This window comes from Seriola dumerili, unplaced genomic scaffold, assembly GCF_002260705.1.
Source record: "Seriola dumerili isolate Sdu_G_001 unplaced genomic scaffold, Sdu_1.0 BDQW01000018.1, whole genome shotgun sequence".
Taxonomy (NCBI): domain Eukaryota; kingdom Metazoa; phylum Chordata; class Actinopteri; order Carangiformes; family Carangidae; genus Seriola; species Seriola dumerili.
The window spans coordinates 3648696-3666376 of record NW_019174273.1 but is presented as its reverse complement, the minus strand read 5'-3'; the positions used below and the strand labels follow the sequence as shown (position 1 = coordinate 3666376).

At 41.0% G+C, this 17681-nt stretch overlaps 1 protein-coding gene across 1 annotated transcript; it reads left to right on the top strand.

Moving 5' to 3' along the window:
• The first annotated feature begins 5958 nt into the window (after window positions 1–5958).
• Window positions 5959–12812, top strand: LOC111233134 (NLR family CARD domain-containing protein 3-like). Its single transcript, XM_022760896.1, has 7 exons — window positions 5959–6036; window positions 6199–6427; window positions 8597–10397; window positions 10512–10685; window positions 11002–11175; window positions 12086–12132; window positions 12289–12812. Exons 1-7 carry the CDS (start codon window positions 6034–6036, stop codon window positions 12810–12812), a joined length of 2952 nt encoding a protein of 983 aa, XP_022616617.1. The 5' UTR covers window positions 5959–6033.
• The last annotated feature ends 4869 nt before the right edge of the window (window positions 12813–17681 follow it).

The window sequence follows — 17681 nt, the reverse complement described above, 5'->3', positions numbered from 1 at the left end:
ATTAAGAGGGAGATTGTTACTGGAGCAAATATATATTAACTGTCTCACACATCAGGACTCATGATGAATAATGATTGTTGCTAAAGATTCTGTTTCACTGGAGATTCAACTACCTCTTTTTTTTATTATTCAAACTTAACTTATTACAGTGAAGTTCAGCTTTAACTTCATACTCAACTGTATTTTTTTTTTTAATTAGCTACAGTTGACTGTAAATTGCACACTCAGTATATAATTCATCCACTCTTACATTATTTTGTACATTTCCAGTGTTGTCAATTGTTGAAATTAATGTAGTTTTCAATGTGCAATAAAGTTATTTGTGAACCTTTTGCTTTAACTTCATGTTCATGGTTTTTATAGAATATATCTGGTATGAATTTTCACAATAATAACACGTACAGCATTGTGTTTCTATTTCTATGTTAGCTTCAATCAACAACATACATACTAGAGATGTTTAAATGTTGCTGTCCAACAACACTGACAATGAAGGATCAAATAACATGCTGATGTTAATTGGTAAATACTTTCATCTGTGGAAGTGGTGACAGTGCTAGAGTTGATCCATCACTTAATCACAGTTTAATATTTATAAATTCTATTCTTAAAAGTGTTGCTACCATTGCCTGTCAGCAACAGCAGAAATGAAGTTGCAGGTAAGAAACTGAACCTGTGAATACTAAAGACAGAGAATAATAAACAAACCAATCAACAGTTAGTCTGTCATTTCATCAGAGGAAGCTGAACTGGGAGTGGTTTTCTAGCATCATCATCACAACATTTGAAAACTAAGGATGTCCATGCAGTCTCCTTTCTCCATAACCAGATGAATGGAAACATATGGGCTGCTTCATAAACGATGTCCTCCTTCTGTTGGCACCGGTCACTCAGTTTTCACAGTGTGGAAACCTTTCAAATGACAGTAAAAGACAAACACTTTACACAACAATTTAAGATGTGGTGGACCATACTTAATCACAAACATCTATCAGCTGTCATAATAGGTGGATGGATGTCTACTTCAGTTGAGGACTGTTTTGAGTATTAAATGAACAATCTGCTATGTTACAAATATTTTTCTACACATTTTGTATATGTAATGTTATCTTAACTTGAACTATCACAAGGTCTTGACGGACAATGTATTAACTAACATTAACTCTGTGCATTACACTAACGCAAATCACTTAGACATTGGTCACATGTGCAAGGAACAAAAATCAAATGTTGTTAGATTAAAGTTGATTAAATTCACCTTTTTATTGGGCTTTGACTGAACACCTCCAGGGCCTAACCCAAGTTGACATAGGTTACCAGCCCACCGGGACCAGGTACTGTTAGCATAGCAATCGGTTAGCAAGGTGCATCTGCAATTCACCTGAACTGTGATATTAACAGGGATGCTAATTTTAGCTAGCAAAAAACGAAATGTACTTACCAGAAAAAATTGAATCGCCGACCCCTCTGAGTGTCTTTTAGAACAACTGAATGCTGAACAAGAAATTTTCAGGCAAAAAAAAAGTTAAATGTCCAAGCCATCGCTCTGGCCTCTATTCAGAATAATAGGCAGGTCACTCTGTGCGTCAATCATGTGGTAGCCACGCCCTAGAACCACTCTGCTTCATGGCTATTTTCTTTTAAATGGGACATTATTTGGAAAATGAACATCATGTTGTACTGAAGTTTCAAACTAGCAATTCAGACTACAAACATATAATGAAAACATTTGCCCATAGACTCCAATACAATCTGACTTTTTGCAGCCAGTGGAGTCGCCCCCTGATGGTCATTCCATAGAATGCAGGTTTAAGGAACTTCCACATTGGCTTCATTTTCCAGAGTCAACGTCCATTTTTATATACAGTCTGTAAGAACCACAGAGTTTGAACCAACATGATCCCACACATATCACCCTCTGAGCTTCCATCAAAGGATTATACTTTTTTATTTCTTTACAGTGTATCTTGTTTTAAATTTGTAGTTTTTTTCATGTCTATTTTTACAGTGTATACCCTAGTTCACATTTTTTAACAATGTATCCATTGGTTTTCATTTTACAGTGCAGCCTGTAGTTTAATTATTTGCTATCATTTTTTTTTTTTTTTACAGTGCATTAACTCTCGATATTATATCATAAATAATAAGTACGCTACACATTGATCCTAATAATAAATGTGAATCCTATAGGATACATCAGTGTAAGATGTTGTAGTGACTCAGAGTCAGTTTACAATGAACAGCATCACTACCACTTGATGTCATCTGTCTTCATCCAACTGATATCATGCAGTTTGTCTTTTCACCACCAGAGGGAGCCACGTCATCATCGCTGAAGAGTCACAGTCCTTTACAGTTAATGTAGATATTAGTTCCTTTAGAGTTCAGCTAATCAATAATAACTGATGTTGCAGCTGGAACAAATAGTGAGAGTGATAAACATCACTTTGTCTTTATGATCTGGTTTCCACAAACTCTCCAACAAACACTGACTTTTCACTAAACCTGCTTCTGAGACAGACTCCAGGAGTTTGGTTGTTTCAAAACGTTTGTGTCTCTAAACGAAGTCAAACTACAACTTAACATGTTTTTAAACTTCTTGTTCAGTGATACATTTACTGATCTTTAACTTACATCGTTTTTTTTTTCTCCCTCTTCCACTTCCCCTCACTCACAGACTTCTCTGGGCGTTTCCTTGTTGAAGTTAAGTTTTACTATGACGCAGAACATTTTCTCCTCTTAAGGTAAAGTGAGCAGTTTTTAATCTTTTACTCGCTAACACCTGTCGTTACCTGAGTTACTGTAGAAACTGCAGTAGAAGTTGTGCTGTTATTGTAACTCAGCGCTGTAGTCTGGGTGGACTTTTAATATTTAAAGTCTGCCATGTTGTATCGATGTTTACAGTCGACGCGGTGAAATGAGATTAGAAGCAATTAGTTGATGGTCAGTAGTTGAACACAGAGTCGTTATTTCTGTGTTGCTCAACTAACTGATGAGTGAAGGCAGCTTTTCTTGCCCGAGTCAGGCTGTGGAGGAGGCGGAGATGAGCCGCAGCTCTCCCGCTGTCTGAGCTCAAGGCGGCCTGAGCTCGGCCGAACAGCCGCTGTGAATCATTTGAGTGAAGAGGACCAGCTGGACACCTCTTTGTTTTCTTCTACGTCTTTGTTTCTCTGATAATTAATGTGCGTAATTAAAGTCATTTACAGGAAACTGCAGTTATTAGGAATTTACACACCCATTAACGCTCAATAATTATTAATAAATATTATATAAAATAATAGATATTGTTAATATTATAATATTTTAGAGCTACAACAGTTGTTCTATCAACAAAAAAAAAAATCTAGATATTTTGATAGTCATTCAGAAAATTATTTTTCAACCAAAAATTTAAAAAAAAAACAAACAAGTGTAATTTGATTGTAAAGTTAATATTATGGGTCTTTGGTTGTTGGTCTGACAAAACAAAACTTTTGAAGACATCACCTCGGACTCTGAGACACTTGAATGGATCATTTGTCCCTATTTTCTGAGGTTTAATTTCTTTATAGCATTTCAGCATGTGAACTTGAGTCTGACTGACTCAGTCCAACCAGTCAGATAGCATAAACCAAGTGTAATACAGTCCCCAAGGGACATGGAATTCTGTAGTTTGTGGAAAATGTTGACAGTGACCTCACTAGTTATTTTCGCTGGAGAAACTACTTTATTGTGAATGTTTTATAGATGTAGGGAGTTTCTTTAAATTGAGAAGAGGTTTTAAACAGTCGTCGTCTCAAAAGCAAATATCAGCTTGGAAACCATAGACGGGTAAAGATGGCTGACTGCTCACTTCATTTGTATTTCACATGGTTAGTGTGTTTGGTATGGGAGAGTTGTTGTGCTCCATCTAGTGGACTGATAGTAGAAGGACAGTAGCTGATGTCAGTTTCCTATATATCAAACAAAGAGGAGTCATTCGGTGGAGGAGCAGCTGATATTTTTATGTGCAGATGAATAATGTGTGTTTCTCTCCAGGTGGAGGTCGAAAGTGTGTATGAGCTGATGTGGATGTGAACTCAGCAGCATGGATCAGTGTGAGGACAGAGAGAAGGGAGCCCCTCCCTCTAAAACCACTGTGTGTGGGGAACATGAGAGCCAGACCAGAGCTCAGAGGTGAGATGAGGATCTCTAACTGTGTATAACTCAGATCACTGCTCCATCATTATTCACACTCAAAGCTCTGTGTGTGTTGTGTTCAAGCCCAGAGCAGCAGTACACACCAGACTCTGCTGGACCTGGACCCAGCTGTGTGTCCTTCAAGAGTGACAGGTCAAATGAACGCTACATTGATTTTAAAGGAGGACAACCCTCTGCTGGAAAGATGTAAGATGTTACTACATTATAATATTGATTCATGTTTAAATAGCTGTTTATACAGAGAAGTTATATTAAATGTTTGTTTTCTCTCCACACACTGTTTTTGAAGACTGCACAAATATAAAACGTGGTACATCTCAATTCCCTTAAATCCACATTTCCCTCACTTGCATCTTTTCCTTGTGTCTTCGTCCCTCACACTGAAGACGTGAAGAAAAATGCAAGGTAAACATGTGAGGAGAGAGGAGTTTGTCCCCAACACACAGGGATTTTCAGTCCCACTGAATGAGAATCAGAGTCTCTCTGCTGACTATATTATTCATGATAATGTCTCATGAAGATGGCTTTGGATGTGTGGGATATTTGTTGTTCGTGTAATGTGTTGTAACTTGTGGACATGTTTAATTTAACTGTATTTTAAAACTGAAAGATAAGAAAAGAACACGTTTGTACGACCTCTTGTTCCTTGACCACATCTGACCACAAACACCTCTGATGGAATAAACTGATCCCTTAAAATGTTTGAACTGTCTCAGTGAAACTTTATGGCTCATTGTCAGTGTTCATACTGGGCTTAGCTTCCCAGTACAACCAGTCTGATTCAAGCAGATGCTGAGCAGCTCCACTGGAGCAGCAGATTGTAGGTGCCTTGCTCCAGGGCAACAAAAAAGTTATTGTGTTTATTCAAAGATTGAACATTTTTTCATCAGATTTTATCCAACATGCACATTTATCAGTTCTGTTTTTGTTTCAGGATCCAGCAGCAGAGACCAGACTCTCCTGAACCAAGCTGTCTGTCTTTAAAGAGTGATTGGTCGAAGAGCAAGCTCATTGATTTTAAAGGACAACATCCATCAGCTGATCAGATGTAAGCTGTAATGACAGTAAGACTCAGGTTATTGTAGAAAAGAACTTGTTTGCACCACTTCTTGTTCTTCAACCACGACTAAAATCAAGTGTTTCCCCTCTGTTGTGAACATCCACACTGGAAGGTGGAGGTAAAACTCTGGCCGTCATAGAGAGGGGGGAGACATGATGTGGTTCCAAATATGGAGATAACTTCTTCCATGTTCAGACAGTCTCTCCTGGAAGACATTCATAGAGTTGACCTCAGTTGTTCACATGAAAAGTGACAGAAAAAAGGTTTGTGTGAATGAGAAGATGAAGAATGAAAATAAGAGCTGAGAGAGAAGGTCTCAAACCCTGCCTACTTTGTCACCTGCACACAGCTGACCAATAAGCAGGAAGGTTCATACTGAGCTGCCCAGTACAACCAGTCTGATTCAAGCAGACAGTGAGCATCTCCACTGGAGCAGCAGCAGTTGTAGGTGCCTTGCTCCAGGGCACTTCAGCAGTATTCAGTGAGGGAGGGAGAGCTATATGGAGGGTTCGTGAAACACTGAGCTGAAAGCAACAAAGAGCTGCAGACTGAGCTGTTGATTCTCAGTGGGATCAGCAGGACTAGTAACCCTTTACCACTACAGGGAGTCGTCTGATTCACTGTTCACATCCAAACATGACTTCATGGACCTTTAGCTTGTGTCTGTCTCTGTGTGGACAGACATAATGTGAGCTCATTGTTCATGATTCCTCCACAGAGTGGACCAGGAGAGCTCAGAGGTTCCCAGTGGTCAGTCTGCCCAGCAGCATCAAGCACACCTGAACTCCATATTTATGGTCTGTACATGTACAACTACTGTTATACATCGTTCTTTTTCAAAATAATCTCCATGCTGCACTTTTTAGAGCTGTGGATTGTCAGTCTGTCCAACATAGATCTTGATGTTTGGGTCCATGGTTTTAGTTTCATGGTGTCATTTATATAGTTTTCTGTTCCAGCTGCTGGAGGAGAACATGGTCACTTTTGTGAAGAACGAGCTGAAGAATATCCAGAGGCTTCTGAGTCCAGATTACCCAGAATGCTCAGAGAATCAGAGGGCGGATGAGGAGGTGCTGGATGGTGAGGGTGAAGAGCAGAGGAAGAGCAGCAGAGAGGCATTTCTGAAGATCACAGTGAACTTCCTGAAGAGAATGAAGCAGGAGGAGCTGGCTGACTGTCTGCAGAGCAGTAAGAGGATTTCTCTAAAGATTTAACATGATGGAGAAATGAGACTTTTACTAATATCTCAACATATGGAGGGAATAATGTTCATATCTGCAGGTGGTGTGCAGCAGCAGCAATGTGAAAATGTGGGGTTCTAAGGGTGGAATATCAGCAACAAAACCCTCCGCCTTCAGGCTCATTCCAGTCTCCACAACACGACAAAAGTCAGTGACTTTAGGGTCTCTGGCTTCATTATTGAGGCCACCTGTAGTCAGGAAAAAGCTGTTTTTATGGCGTGAAGATTTGGTCCTGATTTGAAAAGTTTGTGTCTGGGGTGGGAACAGTCGGCCACAATCTTTCCTGCTCGCCTAAGGGTCCTGGTGGTGTACAGGTGCTGGAGGAATGGCAGATTCCAGCCAATCACCTTCTCAGGAGAGCGCTGCAGTATCCTCTTGTCCTTGGCAGTGGCAGCAGCGTTTTGATGGAGGAGGTGAGGATGGACTCATGATGTGGTGTAGAAGTTCACCACCATTCAGGAATTCTCTGCTGAGCCTTCTTGATGACTACTTGAGGTCCTGTGTGAAGATGGTTGCCCAGGAAAGTGGAAGTACTTCAAAGTACAGGGAGTCACACAGGGTGATGGTGGTGGGTGGGACTGGGTTTTTCCTCAAGTCTACAATCATCTCAACGGTCTTTAGAGTGTTGAGCTCCAAATTGTTCTGCCTACACCAGGTCACCAGGTCAAACTCCTAACTTTGGGCAGACTAATCCCCACCAGAGATGAGTTCAATGAGGGTGGTGTTATCCACAAACGTCAGGAGCTTGAGACTGATAACTGAAGGTGCAGCTGTTGGTGTACAGGGAGAAGAGCAGAGGGGCAAGGAAACAGTCATGGGACTTCACTTGCTGCCTCCTGTCAGACAGGAAGTCAGTGATCAACCTGCAGGTGGAGTCAGGTATGCTCAGCTAACCCTGCAGCAGAGCCGGGATGATGGTATTCAATGCAGAATCCCTAAGGAGTACAGCTGCTAGAGAAGTAAGTAGACAAACAGACAAAGGCAAAATGGACAATTTAAAATGGTCGCTGTGACCTCATGACCTTGAAAGGGAAGACTACCACAGGATGGCAGTTAACAAAGAAAATACTCAAAACAGCCAATGAGACCACATGGTACATGAGGGAGGGAAGGTGTGAATTTCTTTGTTAGCCTAGTTCATGGAGTCTAAAGGAGCCAGATTAGAAGGAGAAGGCTAGCCCCTAGAACTGAGATATGCTACAGGTATGTGTGTTAACATACAAGTATCAAATTAACTGTGTGACTAACCACAACCTTGTAAACATTGTAACAACGAGCTAAGTGAATACAGTAAGCAACATGTACATGTACATTAACAAAGGTAAAGAGTTCTATTGTTTAGCTGTGGTGTGCTGTGCTGTGCTGGGTGAGGTTAAGCCCAGTCAGTTAATGTTACCCAGTCCTTGTAACAAAAGGAAGAGGTCCTTTCCAGTGTTATGTAAAGTCCAGTGGGTTTGTGTTTCTTCCTGATGGAGTGAAGTCCGGTCTGGCCATGTGGCTTCTGTGTTGCAGAAGAGGCCACTGGTTTCTTCTTTGTTCTTCTCACAGAGAACTAACTAACTTCAACAGCAGAGTTAGCTGTTGCTTGCTAACTCTGCTGTTGAAGAAGTGTTGCAGCCTGGAGTGGGCAGGAGAGCTGAGCAGCTGAGAGCAATGAGCTGTTGTCTCAGGTAGCAGGGCTGACCTGGGCTGGGAGCCTTGTTGCTCCACGAAGAGGTCCCAAGAGGAGAGGAGCTGCTGCTCCTGAGCAAGCCAAGGAGAGAAGAGAAGAGAGAGAGAGAACAAAGAAGGGGATGTGGTTTTGTTTGGTGACACCCTGGGGGTCATATCTCAGACACTAATCAACACTCACTGGTCCGTAAGGTCCCTGGGTGAGGGTCATCCCCTGGTGTGAACAGTAAGGAATTGTGGGGAAGTGAATTCTGTTGTCTGTGGTGGAACAAAAGAACACGTGGTTTCCACTATCTAGAATGTAGTGAGTCCCTACAGAATCCTGTTTCTGTGTTAGTGCAGTTCTTGTTAATGCACCTGCACATACGCATTCTTTAGGAGAGTTAAAATATCATATTTTCAGTATAAACGAGTTATACATCTTATTTCTTGTGTGTTCATTCAGGACATATTGCAGTTCATCAAGGTAATCTCAAATCTACTCTGAAGAAGAAGTTCCAGCGTGTGTTTGAGGGGATCGCTAAAGCAGGAAACCCAACCCTTCTGAACCAGATCTACACAGAGCTCTACATCACAGAGGGAGGGACTGGAGAGGTCAATGATGAACATGAGGTCAGACAGATTGAAACAGCATCCAGGAAACCAGTCAGACCAGAAACAACCATCAGACAAGAAGACATCTTTAAAGCCTCACCTGGAAGAGATGAATCAGTCAGAACAGTGATGACAAAGGGAGTGGCTGGCATTGGGAAAACAGTCTTAACACAGAAGTTCACTCTGGACTGGGCTGAAGGCAAAGCCAACCAAGACATACAGTTCACATTTCCATTCACCTTCAGAGAGCTGAATGTGCTGAAAAAGAAAAAGTTCAGCTTGGTGGAACTTGTTCATCACTTCTTTACTGAAACCAAAGAAGCAGGAATCTGCAGGTTTGATCAGTTCCAGGTTGTGTTCATCTTTGACGGTCTGGATGAGTGTAGACTTCCTCTGGACTTCCACAACACTGAGATCCTGACTGATGTTACAGAGTCCACCTCAGTGGACGTGCTGCTGACAAACCTCATCAGGGGGAAACTGCTTCCCTCTGCTCGCCTCTGGATAACCACACGACCTGCAGCAGCCAATCAGATCCCTCCTGAGTGTGTTGACATGGGGACAGAGGTCAGAGGGTTCAATGACCCACAGAAGGAGGTGTACTTCAGGAAGAGGTTCAAAGATGAGGAGCAGGCCAGCAGCATCATCTCCCACATCAAGACATCACGAAGCCTCCACATCATGTGCCACATCCCAGTCTTCTGCTGGATCACTGCTACAGTTCTGGAGGAGGTGTTGAAAACCAGAGAGGGAAGAGAGCTGCCCAAGACCCTGACTGAGCTGTACATCCACTTCCTGGTGGTTCAGTCCAAACTGAAGAACATCAAGTATGATGGACGACCTGAGACAGATCCACACTGGAGTCCAGAGACCAGGAAGATGGTTGAGTCTCTGGGAAAATTGGCTTTTGAGCAGCTGCAGAAAAGAAACCTGATCTTCTATGAATCAGACCTGACAGAGTGTGGCATCGATATCAGAGCAGCCTCAGTGTACTCAGGAGTGTTCACACAAATCTTTCAAGAGGAGAGAGGCCTGTACCAGGACAAGGTGTTCTGCTTCGTCCATCTGAGTGTTCAGGAGTTTCTGGCTGCTCTTCATGTCCATCTGACCTTCTTCAACTTTGGAGTCGATCTGCTGTCAGAAAAGAAATTGACCTCTCTGTGGTCTAAACTGTTTAGAGACAAAACTGAATCAACTCACTTCTACCAGAGAGCTGTGGACGAGGCGTTACAGAGTCCAAATGGACACCTGGACTTGTTCCTTCGCTTCCTCCTGGGTCTTTCACTGCAGACCAATCAGACTCTCCTACGAGGTCTGCTGATGGAGAGGGGAAGTGACTCAGAGACCAATCAGAAAGTAGTCCAGTACATCAAGAAGAAGATTGAAGAAACTCCCTCTGTAGAGAAAAGCATCAACTTGTTTCACTGTCTGAATGAACTGAATGATCGTTCTCTATTGGAGGAGATCCAACAGTCCCTGACATCAGGGAGTCTCTCCACAAATAAATTGTCTCCTGGTCAATGGTCAGCTCTGGTCTTCATCTTACTGTCCTCAGAAAAAGATCTGGACGTGTTTGACCTAAAGAAATACTCTGCTTCAGAGGAGGCTCTTTTTAGGCTGTTGCCAGTGGTCAAAGCCTCCAAAAAAGCTCTGTAAGTCTATAGATATTTGGATTTAGTCATCATTATATAAAAACATGTCTATCTTTTCAACAGTAGATAAAATACACTTCTTTCTTGTTTCATTCCTTATTATCATCTCTTCAGACTGAGTGGCTGTAACCTCTCAGAGAGAAGCTGTGGAGCTCTGGTTTCAGTTCTCAATTCCCAGTCCTCTAGTCTGAGAGAGCTGGACCTGAGTAACAACAACCTGCGGGACACAGGAGTGAAGGTGCTGTCTACTGGACTGGAGAGTCCACACTGCACACTAGAAAGTCTCAGGTTAGTTCAAGTTCTTTTTCTATGATATCAGAAGTTCAACAGTAAGTATTTCAGCCAGGCTTAAGACAAGAATACATATCACCAAAGCTAGTAACTCCTCACTGGTTACCATTTAGATATAGAGGTGATTTTGCCCAATGGACTAAGTCTTTTTTACTTTTTTCCAAGGGTTAAAATACAGGTCTGTTATTTCTGTGTGAACTGTATCGCAAACTGGGACCTTTGTATTCCTGGAATGGTCTGTGGTCCAGTATCACCAGTGATTACAATTTAACATAAAACGTATTTGTCTTCTTGTTCATTATTTCCTCTCTAGACTGAGTGGCTGTAATATCTCAGAGACAAGCTGTGAAACTCTGTCCTCAGTTCTCAGCTCCCAGTTCTCTCGTCTGAGAGAACTGGACCTGAGTAACAATGACCTGCAGGACACAGGAGTGAAGGTGCTGTCTACTGGACTGGAGAGTCCACACTGCACACTGGAAAGTCTCAGGTCAGATCAAGTTCTTTTTCTATGATATCAGAAGTTCAACAAAAAATGAACTTATTAATACACAAAAACTCCATGTTTTGATACACTGTGATTAAGATAATTGCAGGCACACTGGAAACTCTGAGGTCAGGATCATTAACCTTTTTAACTAATTAACAGTTCCATAGACTTAATGATACCTGTTCAATTTTAGATTAGTGGATAAACAGCAAACCCATGTAGGATTGTGTAAAGTACATTTTACCAAACTACTCAAACTAGCAGTACTTTCTAGGATTATGAGCTGTAAACGTTTTTCTCTGTCACAGCTGATGGCAGATCTTTATAGAAGTGCTTTGCATTCAACAACAAAAGAGCAATTTTCACTTAATAATGACTTCAGTGTCTCATTATGACTCACTGCGTCATATTTAGGAAGAGAGATCTCATGGTCATGAAATCAGGTGTTGTCAGCTGTATTCTGTGACCTGAGCAGGAACTTAAGCTTTATTGCCTCTGTAAATGTTTTTTTCTATCAGACTTTATTTCATGCTGTATCAGCACTGTGGTGGCAATCTCTGTTAAATAAAGCGTAAAGTCAACTCCTGTCTTTCTGTAAGTTTATGGCCCTACAACTTATTTGCTATTAGATTTGTTTCTGCAGCCAAAGAGGAAGAAAGTGTATCTCACACCAAAACTGACATCAAATGGAGAACACCGATGATGAAACATTTTCTCCACCTCACCTCCCTACTCTGTATAATTACTAGATAAAGACTCCAGTTTATTGTTCTCTTTGTTGGATCTACATCTATACATACAAGCCTACATTTGAACAGGAATATAAAACCATCTGTGTATGAGAGCCATGTAATGTTCATGCTAGTATGCTGAAAAAGATGTGCTGGTCTGACCCCCCTCCTCCTTTCAGGGTTGAGCCTGGTGGAGTCCGATGGTTGAGACCAGGTCTGAGGAAGTGTAAGTGTGTTTTTAAATTTATTCATGAAAACAAAGCAGCACATTCAACCATCTTTGCACTGTCACATCACTGATGTCATGAGTCATCATAAAACTGTAAATAAATGATCAGATGATAGATCAATAACTGCAGCTGTGTCTTGTTCTCTCCATCAGATTCCTGTGAACTCACACTTGACACAAACACAGTGAACAAATACCTCAAACTGTCGGACAACAACAGAAAGGTGACACGTGTGGAGGAGGATCAGTCATATCCTGATCATCCAGACAGATTTGACCGGCCTCAGATTCTGTGTGGAACTGGTCTGACTGGTCGCTGTTACTGGGAGGTCGAATGGAGAGGAGAGGTTTATATATCAGTGAGTTACAGAGGAATCAGCAGGAAAGGAGACAGAGATGACTGTGTGTTTGGATGGAATGATCAGTCCTGGAGTCTGATCTGCTCTGATGGTGGTTACAATGTCTGTCACAATAGGAGAGAAACATCTGTCCCCTCCTCCTCAGTCTCTAAGAGAGTAGCAGTGTACGTGGACTGTCCTGCTGGCACTCTGTCCTTCTACAGAGTCTCCTCTGACTCACTGATCCACCTCCACACCTTCAACACTACATTCACTGAACCTCTGTATCCTGGATTTAGGTTCTGGCCTGATTCCTCATTGTTTCTGTGTTCAGTGTAGCAGAGAGAGTGTCCTCCTGTTAGAGAAACATTTTCACTGTTGAAAAGTAAAAAACTAGAAAATGTGTTAAGTAGAACCCAGAGCTCCATCAAGGCCAATGTCATACACCAGGAAGGAGTGTGAACAAAAATCATTGCAGGACTTTTGGCTTGGACTGGGCCACAAAAACCATCTGGAGGCACCATCACATATGGCCTGTGTCACACTGTACAAGAATTGTATAGTAAACAGTATGAATTAATTATGATGATCTGTAGCAAGATAAATGACATGGAACAACCGGCATTTTAAACTGCAGTTCATTTTTTAAGTTTTCACTTGGAAGCTATAGAGAAAGTTTGATTTTAGTTCAGAGTGGACAGTGCACCAGAAAATACAACACCAGATATAATTCATTTTTAATTTTCTCTTAGGGTTTTGCACAAAACAAGATGTTTAAAGGCTTCACATTAAACTCTAGGAAACTGGGACTGATGTTCTTCAACCTTCTCTGACTTTTTATCGACGAACAAACTCAGCCTGAAACCGACCAATCTGGCAATCAGTTATTTTCTCCATTAATTAAAATCCCACCTCCTGTTTCCCTCAACTCAAGGTGACGTCTAGCAGCTTGAAGCAGTACATTTGGTATTTATTTTAGTTGACTAATCAATTAATTGACTAATTGTTGCAGTTTTAACTTCCCACCACTAGGTGCACCAACTTTCTTTAAAGACAAACTGAGTCAGTGTTATGTCTCACTATAATATGAGAAGCTTTACAAACTATTTTACAAAATAAAAACATGAGGAGTAAAATGTTATTAAAAGACCAGTTTGGACTGATGTTTGACCAACAGTCCACACCTCAGAATGATTCACTTTACTGCCATTTAAGACAGTAAAAGCACCAAATCATCACATTTAAGGAGCTGGAGGAGCTGTGTAAGAAATGTTAAAACGTTATGTTACATTGCTAAGAGACTGTTGTTTTTATATTATGATGATTAATGTTGCTATGCGTTAGGGGGCGCTAGGGTGAAACTCAAGGCAGTCACGCACACATAGGGAGACACCAGAAGAACAGGATGTCATGTGACCGCCTTAGTTGCTTAAAGCAAACAACAACTCCTAGCATGGCGAAGTGGCGGTTACATGAAAAGGGAGAGTAGATTTTTCTCCAGGTGCAGTCAGGGAGAGCTGAGTCTAAACCACGGCCTCTCCCCAGCTTGTTCACCAATCAGATAGTTACAAAAATATACACAAAACTCTGTGTAACTGCTAAGATAGACACTCTTCTCTGGGATGTTGGCCACAGCTAACTGCTTGCAGACTGTGGTTTTCAGATCGGAGGAGATCCATGTACATGCTGATTTTGATTCTTTAATAGCAAATAAATATTGGTTTCAACGGATAACTTCGACTGGAGTACTCATATTGCAAATAAACGAATGCGCTGACAGCTGGAGGAGCTTTCCTTTCTTTTATGTCTGACCTCAATTTTCATTTTTTGATGTATTTTGGAGACAAATATTAATCCTAACATTTAAATGGTTATGGAACTTTTTTTTGTCCCCCAAAGGAAGTGACTGGAGACAGACACATGCCGTCTTACCAACCTCCCTATTTGCTGTTTAAAGTAGTTTCAGTTCCTATGATCCTTGTGGCACAGCTTCATTTCTCCATTTAAAGGCAATGTGAGCGACATAATTCACTCTTTTCTTCTTGAACAATTCTACTCAGTGAAACTTGACTGGTTTATTGTCATTGTTCATACTGGGTTGCCCAGTACAATCAGTCTGATATAAGCAGACACTGAGGAGCTCCATTGGAGTACCTGGAGGTTGTAGGTGCCTTGCATCAGGGCACTTCAGCAGTGAGAGCTATATGGAGGGTTGGTAACAGCTGTTGGAACTAAACCAAACACTGAGCTGAAAGCTACAAAGAGCTGCAGACTGAGCTATTGATTTGTAGGATCAGTAGGATCAGCAGGACTAGTAACCCTTTACCACTACATGGAGTCGTCTGACTCACTGTTCACATCCAAACATGACTTCATGGACCTTTAGCTTGTGTCTGTCTCTGTGTGGACAGACATAATGTGAGCTCATCGTTCATGATTCCTCCACAGCGTGGACCAGGAGAGCTCAGAGGTTCCCAGTGGTCAGTCTGCCCAGCAGCATCAAACACACCTGGACTCCATATTTATGGTCTGTACCTGTACAACCGCTCTGGTCTTCGGTCAGCCTAAAAGGTTAGATGTCACTCCGCTACTCATTGACCTACACTGGCTACCCATGACAACTAATACAGCCTTCAAAGTGACTTCTGGGTCTGCTCCGTCGACTTGAACTCAATCATTCAGCCTTTTGCTTCTTCTCAGCCACTGTGTTCCTCCAAGGAATGGGATCTTGCATTATATCCCTGCACACAAGAGAATCCCAGTCCAGACTGTTGTGGTCTTTGGATAAAAGCATCTGCCAAATGAGTAAATGTGATGTAAATATGAACAATAACATATGTAGGAAGCCTTTTGTCTTCGCTAACAACATAAATATTGGTTGAACATAAAAAGGAGACATTTATGTTGATGGTTTCCAATGAGAATATCTACAGGAAGAAAAGTGATAATTGCTTGTTGTTCATATGTGGTTTTGAAAGTGCATTGAAAAGTAACTGTTTTGAGAAGTCATACCTGGGATCAGCTCTGAAAAGAGAGAGCTTGGGGAGATGTTTTGCCAAGCTTAGCACAAAGACCTACCTGACAACCATAGAAAGGACTTTTGGGATGCTACATTTATCAAAATATTGGATTTTTCCAACATGAGTCTATAACAATGTATAACCCCTGATCTGCTCTGATGGTGGTTACTTTGTTTGTCATAATAAAATGAAAACATCTGTATTTCTACCCTCCTCCTCCTCCTCCTCAGTCTCTAAGAAAGTAGGAGTATATGTGGACTGTCCTGCTGGCACTCTGTCTTTCTACAGAGTCTCCTCTGACTCACTGATCCACATTTACACCTTCAACACCACATTCACTGAACCTCTATGTCTTGGGTTAAGAGTCTGCTCTGGTACCTCAGTGTCTCTGTGTTGAGTGTAGCAAAGAGAAACTTTCTCACTGTTGAACAGATAGTTCAGTCTGTACATGTCTGTCTCTTTCACTTACACGTTTTCAGATTTTTATTAAATCCGTTTATTTTTTAAACTCTTCTAAATGATTCCTTGTAAACTTCTTCCACTTCTAGTCTTTTAAAGATGGAAGCTACGATTATTACACAATAAAAATGTTGTTCACTTTGACTTTTTTAAGATGTGACTAGGGATGTCACGATACCAGAAATTTAGTAGTTGATACCAATACCAGTGAAATTCCACAATTCTCGAGACCAATTTCGATACCACCAATACCAATAAATTCCATGTATTTTCTCTTTCACTCCTTTATTGAAAAATATGAATAGAAAATAAAAAACCAAGAACAGTGGCATGCAACCTTCAAGAATATAAAATAAACAATACTGTGCTAAAATATAAACAATCAACTTTTTATTGCACAGCTTTTCAGCTATAGTGCCCTGAGACAAAGAAATGTGGAAATAATAGATATAATAAAATGAAACAACTATTGACAGAGCAAAAAAGAACAGTGGCATGTAGACTTCAAGTATTTAAAGTAAACAATACCTTGCTAAAATATAAGCAGTAAACTTTTTATCGCACAGCATTTCAACTGTGGTTTGGAAAGTGCAAAGGAGCCGTTTACAAAGAGGCTTTTGCGGGTCTATAATCAACCCTTCATCATCCGCCTCGACTCCTTCCACTTCCCCTCACTCACAGGCTTCTCTGACCGTTTCCTTGTTGAAGTTAAGTTTCACTTTGGACGAACACTGACTGCAGATCATTTTGTCCCCCGAAGTTAATGTGAGCAGTTGTTAATCTTTTTACTTTTATTCTTAGTTACTGTAGAAACTGTAGTAGGAGTTATTGTGCTGTTATCGTAACTCAGAGCTATAACTGTAAAGTCTGGGCGGACTTCCAATATTTAGACTCCGCCATGTTGTATCGTGGTGAACAGCAGAAGTGATAGAAGAGTAGAAGCAGTTAGTTGATGGTCGTTGAACACGTAGTCGATATTTCGCGGTGATTCATTTGAATTGATGAATTAGAAGAGGACCAGCTGCACCACTGTTTCTGTTTGATAATTAATGTCGGTAATTAGAGTCCTTCACAGGAAACTAGATATTTTGATAATCATTCAGAAAATCATGTTTCAAGCAGAAATCTAATAAAAAAAAAGTTTCATTTAATTGTAAACTTAATATTTTGGGTCTTTGGTTGTTGGTTTGACAAAACAAAACTTTTGAAGACGTCACCTCAGAATGTTAGAATCTTGACTCTATTTTCTTACATTTTATCGGCCAAATGATGAATCTGATAAAGGAGAAAATACCTGTCAGTCGCAGCTCTAGAATCTTTTCATTTTCAGTGTCAGTAAAATGACTGATTCAAACAAATTTTCATTTCTGTTTCACATTCAGAGTAATGAGGAGGTTTAATGTGTTTGTAACATTTCAGCATGTGAACTTGAGTCTGAAAGGATGTAAATTTCAGCTGATGTGCCGATGAATGATGTGTTTTTCTCTCCACATGAAAGTAGGAAGTGTTTGTGAGCTGATGTGGATGTGAACTCAGCAGCATGGATCAGTGTGAGGACAGAGAGAAGGGAGCCCCTCCCTCTAAAACCACTGTGTGTGGGGAACATGAGAGCCAGACCAGAGCTCAGAGGTGAGATGAGGGTCTCTAACTGTCCATGACTCTTCTCCATGTCAGAGCTCAGCCCTCAGATCACTGCTTCATCATTATTCACACTCAAAGCTCTGTGTGT

Bases quoted from the DNA above. Each gene is read 5' to 3' on its own strand.
- LOC111233134 (XM_022760896.1), top strand. The intron at 10,686-11,001 runs GTTAGTTCAAGT...TTTCCTCTCTAG, and splicing joins TGCACACTAGAAAGTCTCAG to ACTGAGTGGCTGTAATATCT. The intron at 11,176-12,085 runs GTCAGATCAAGT...TCCTCCTTTCAG, and splicing joins TGCACACTGGAAAGTCTCAG to GGTTGAGCCTGGTGGAGTCC.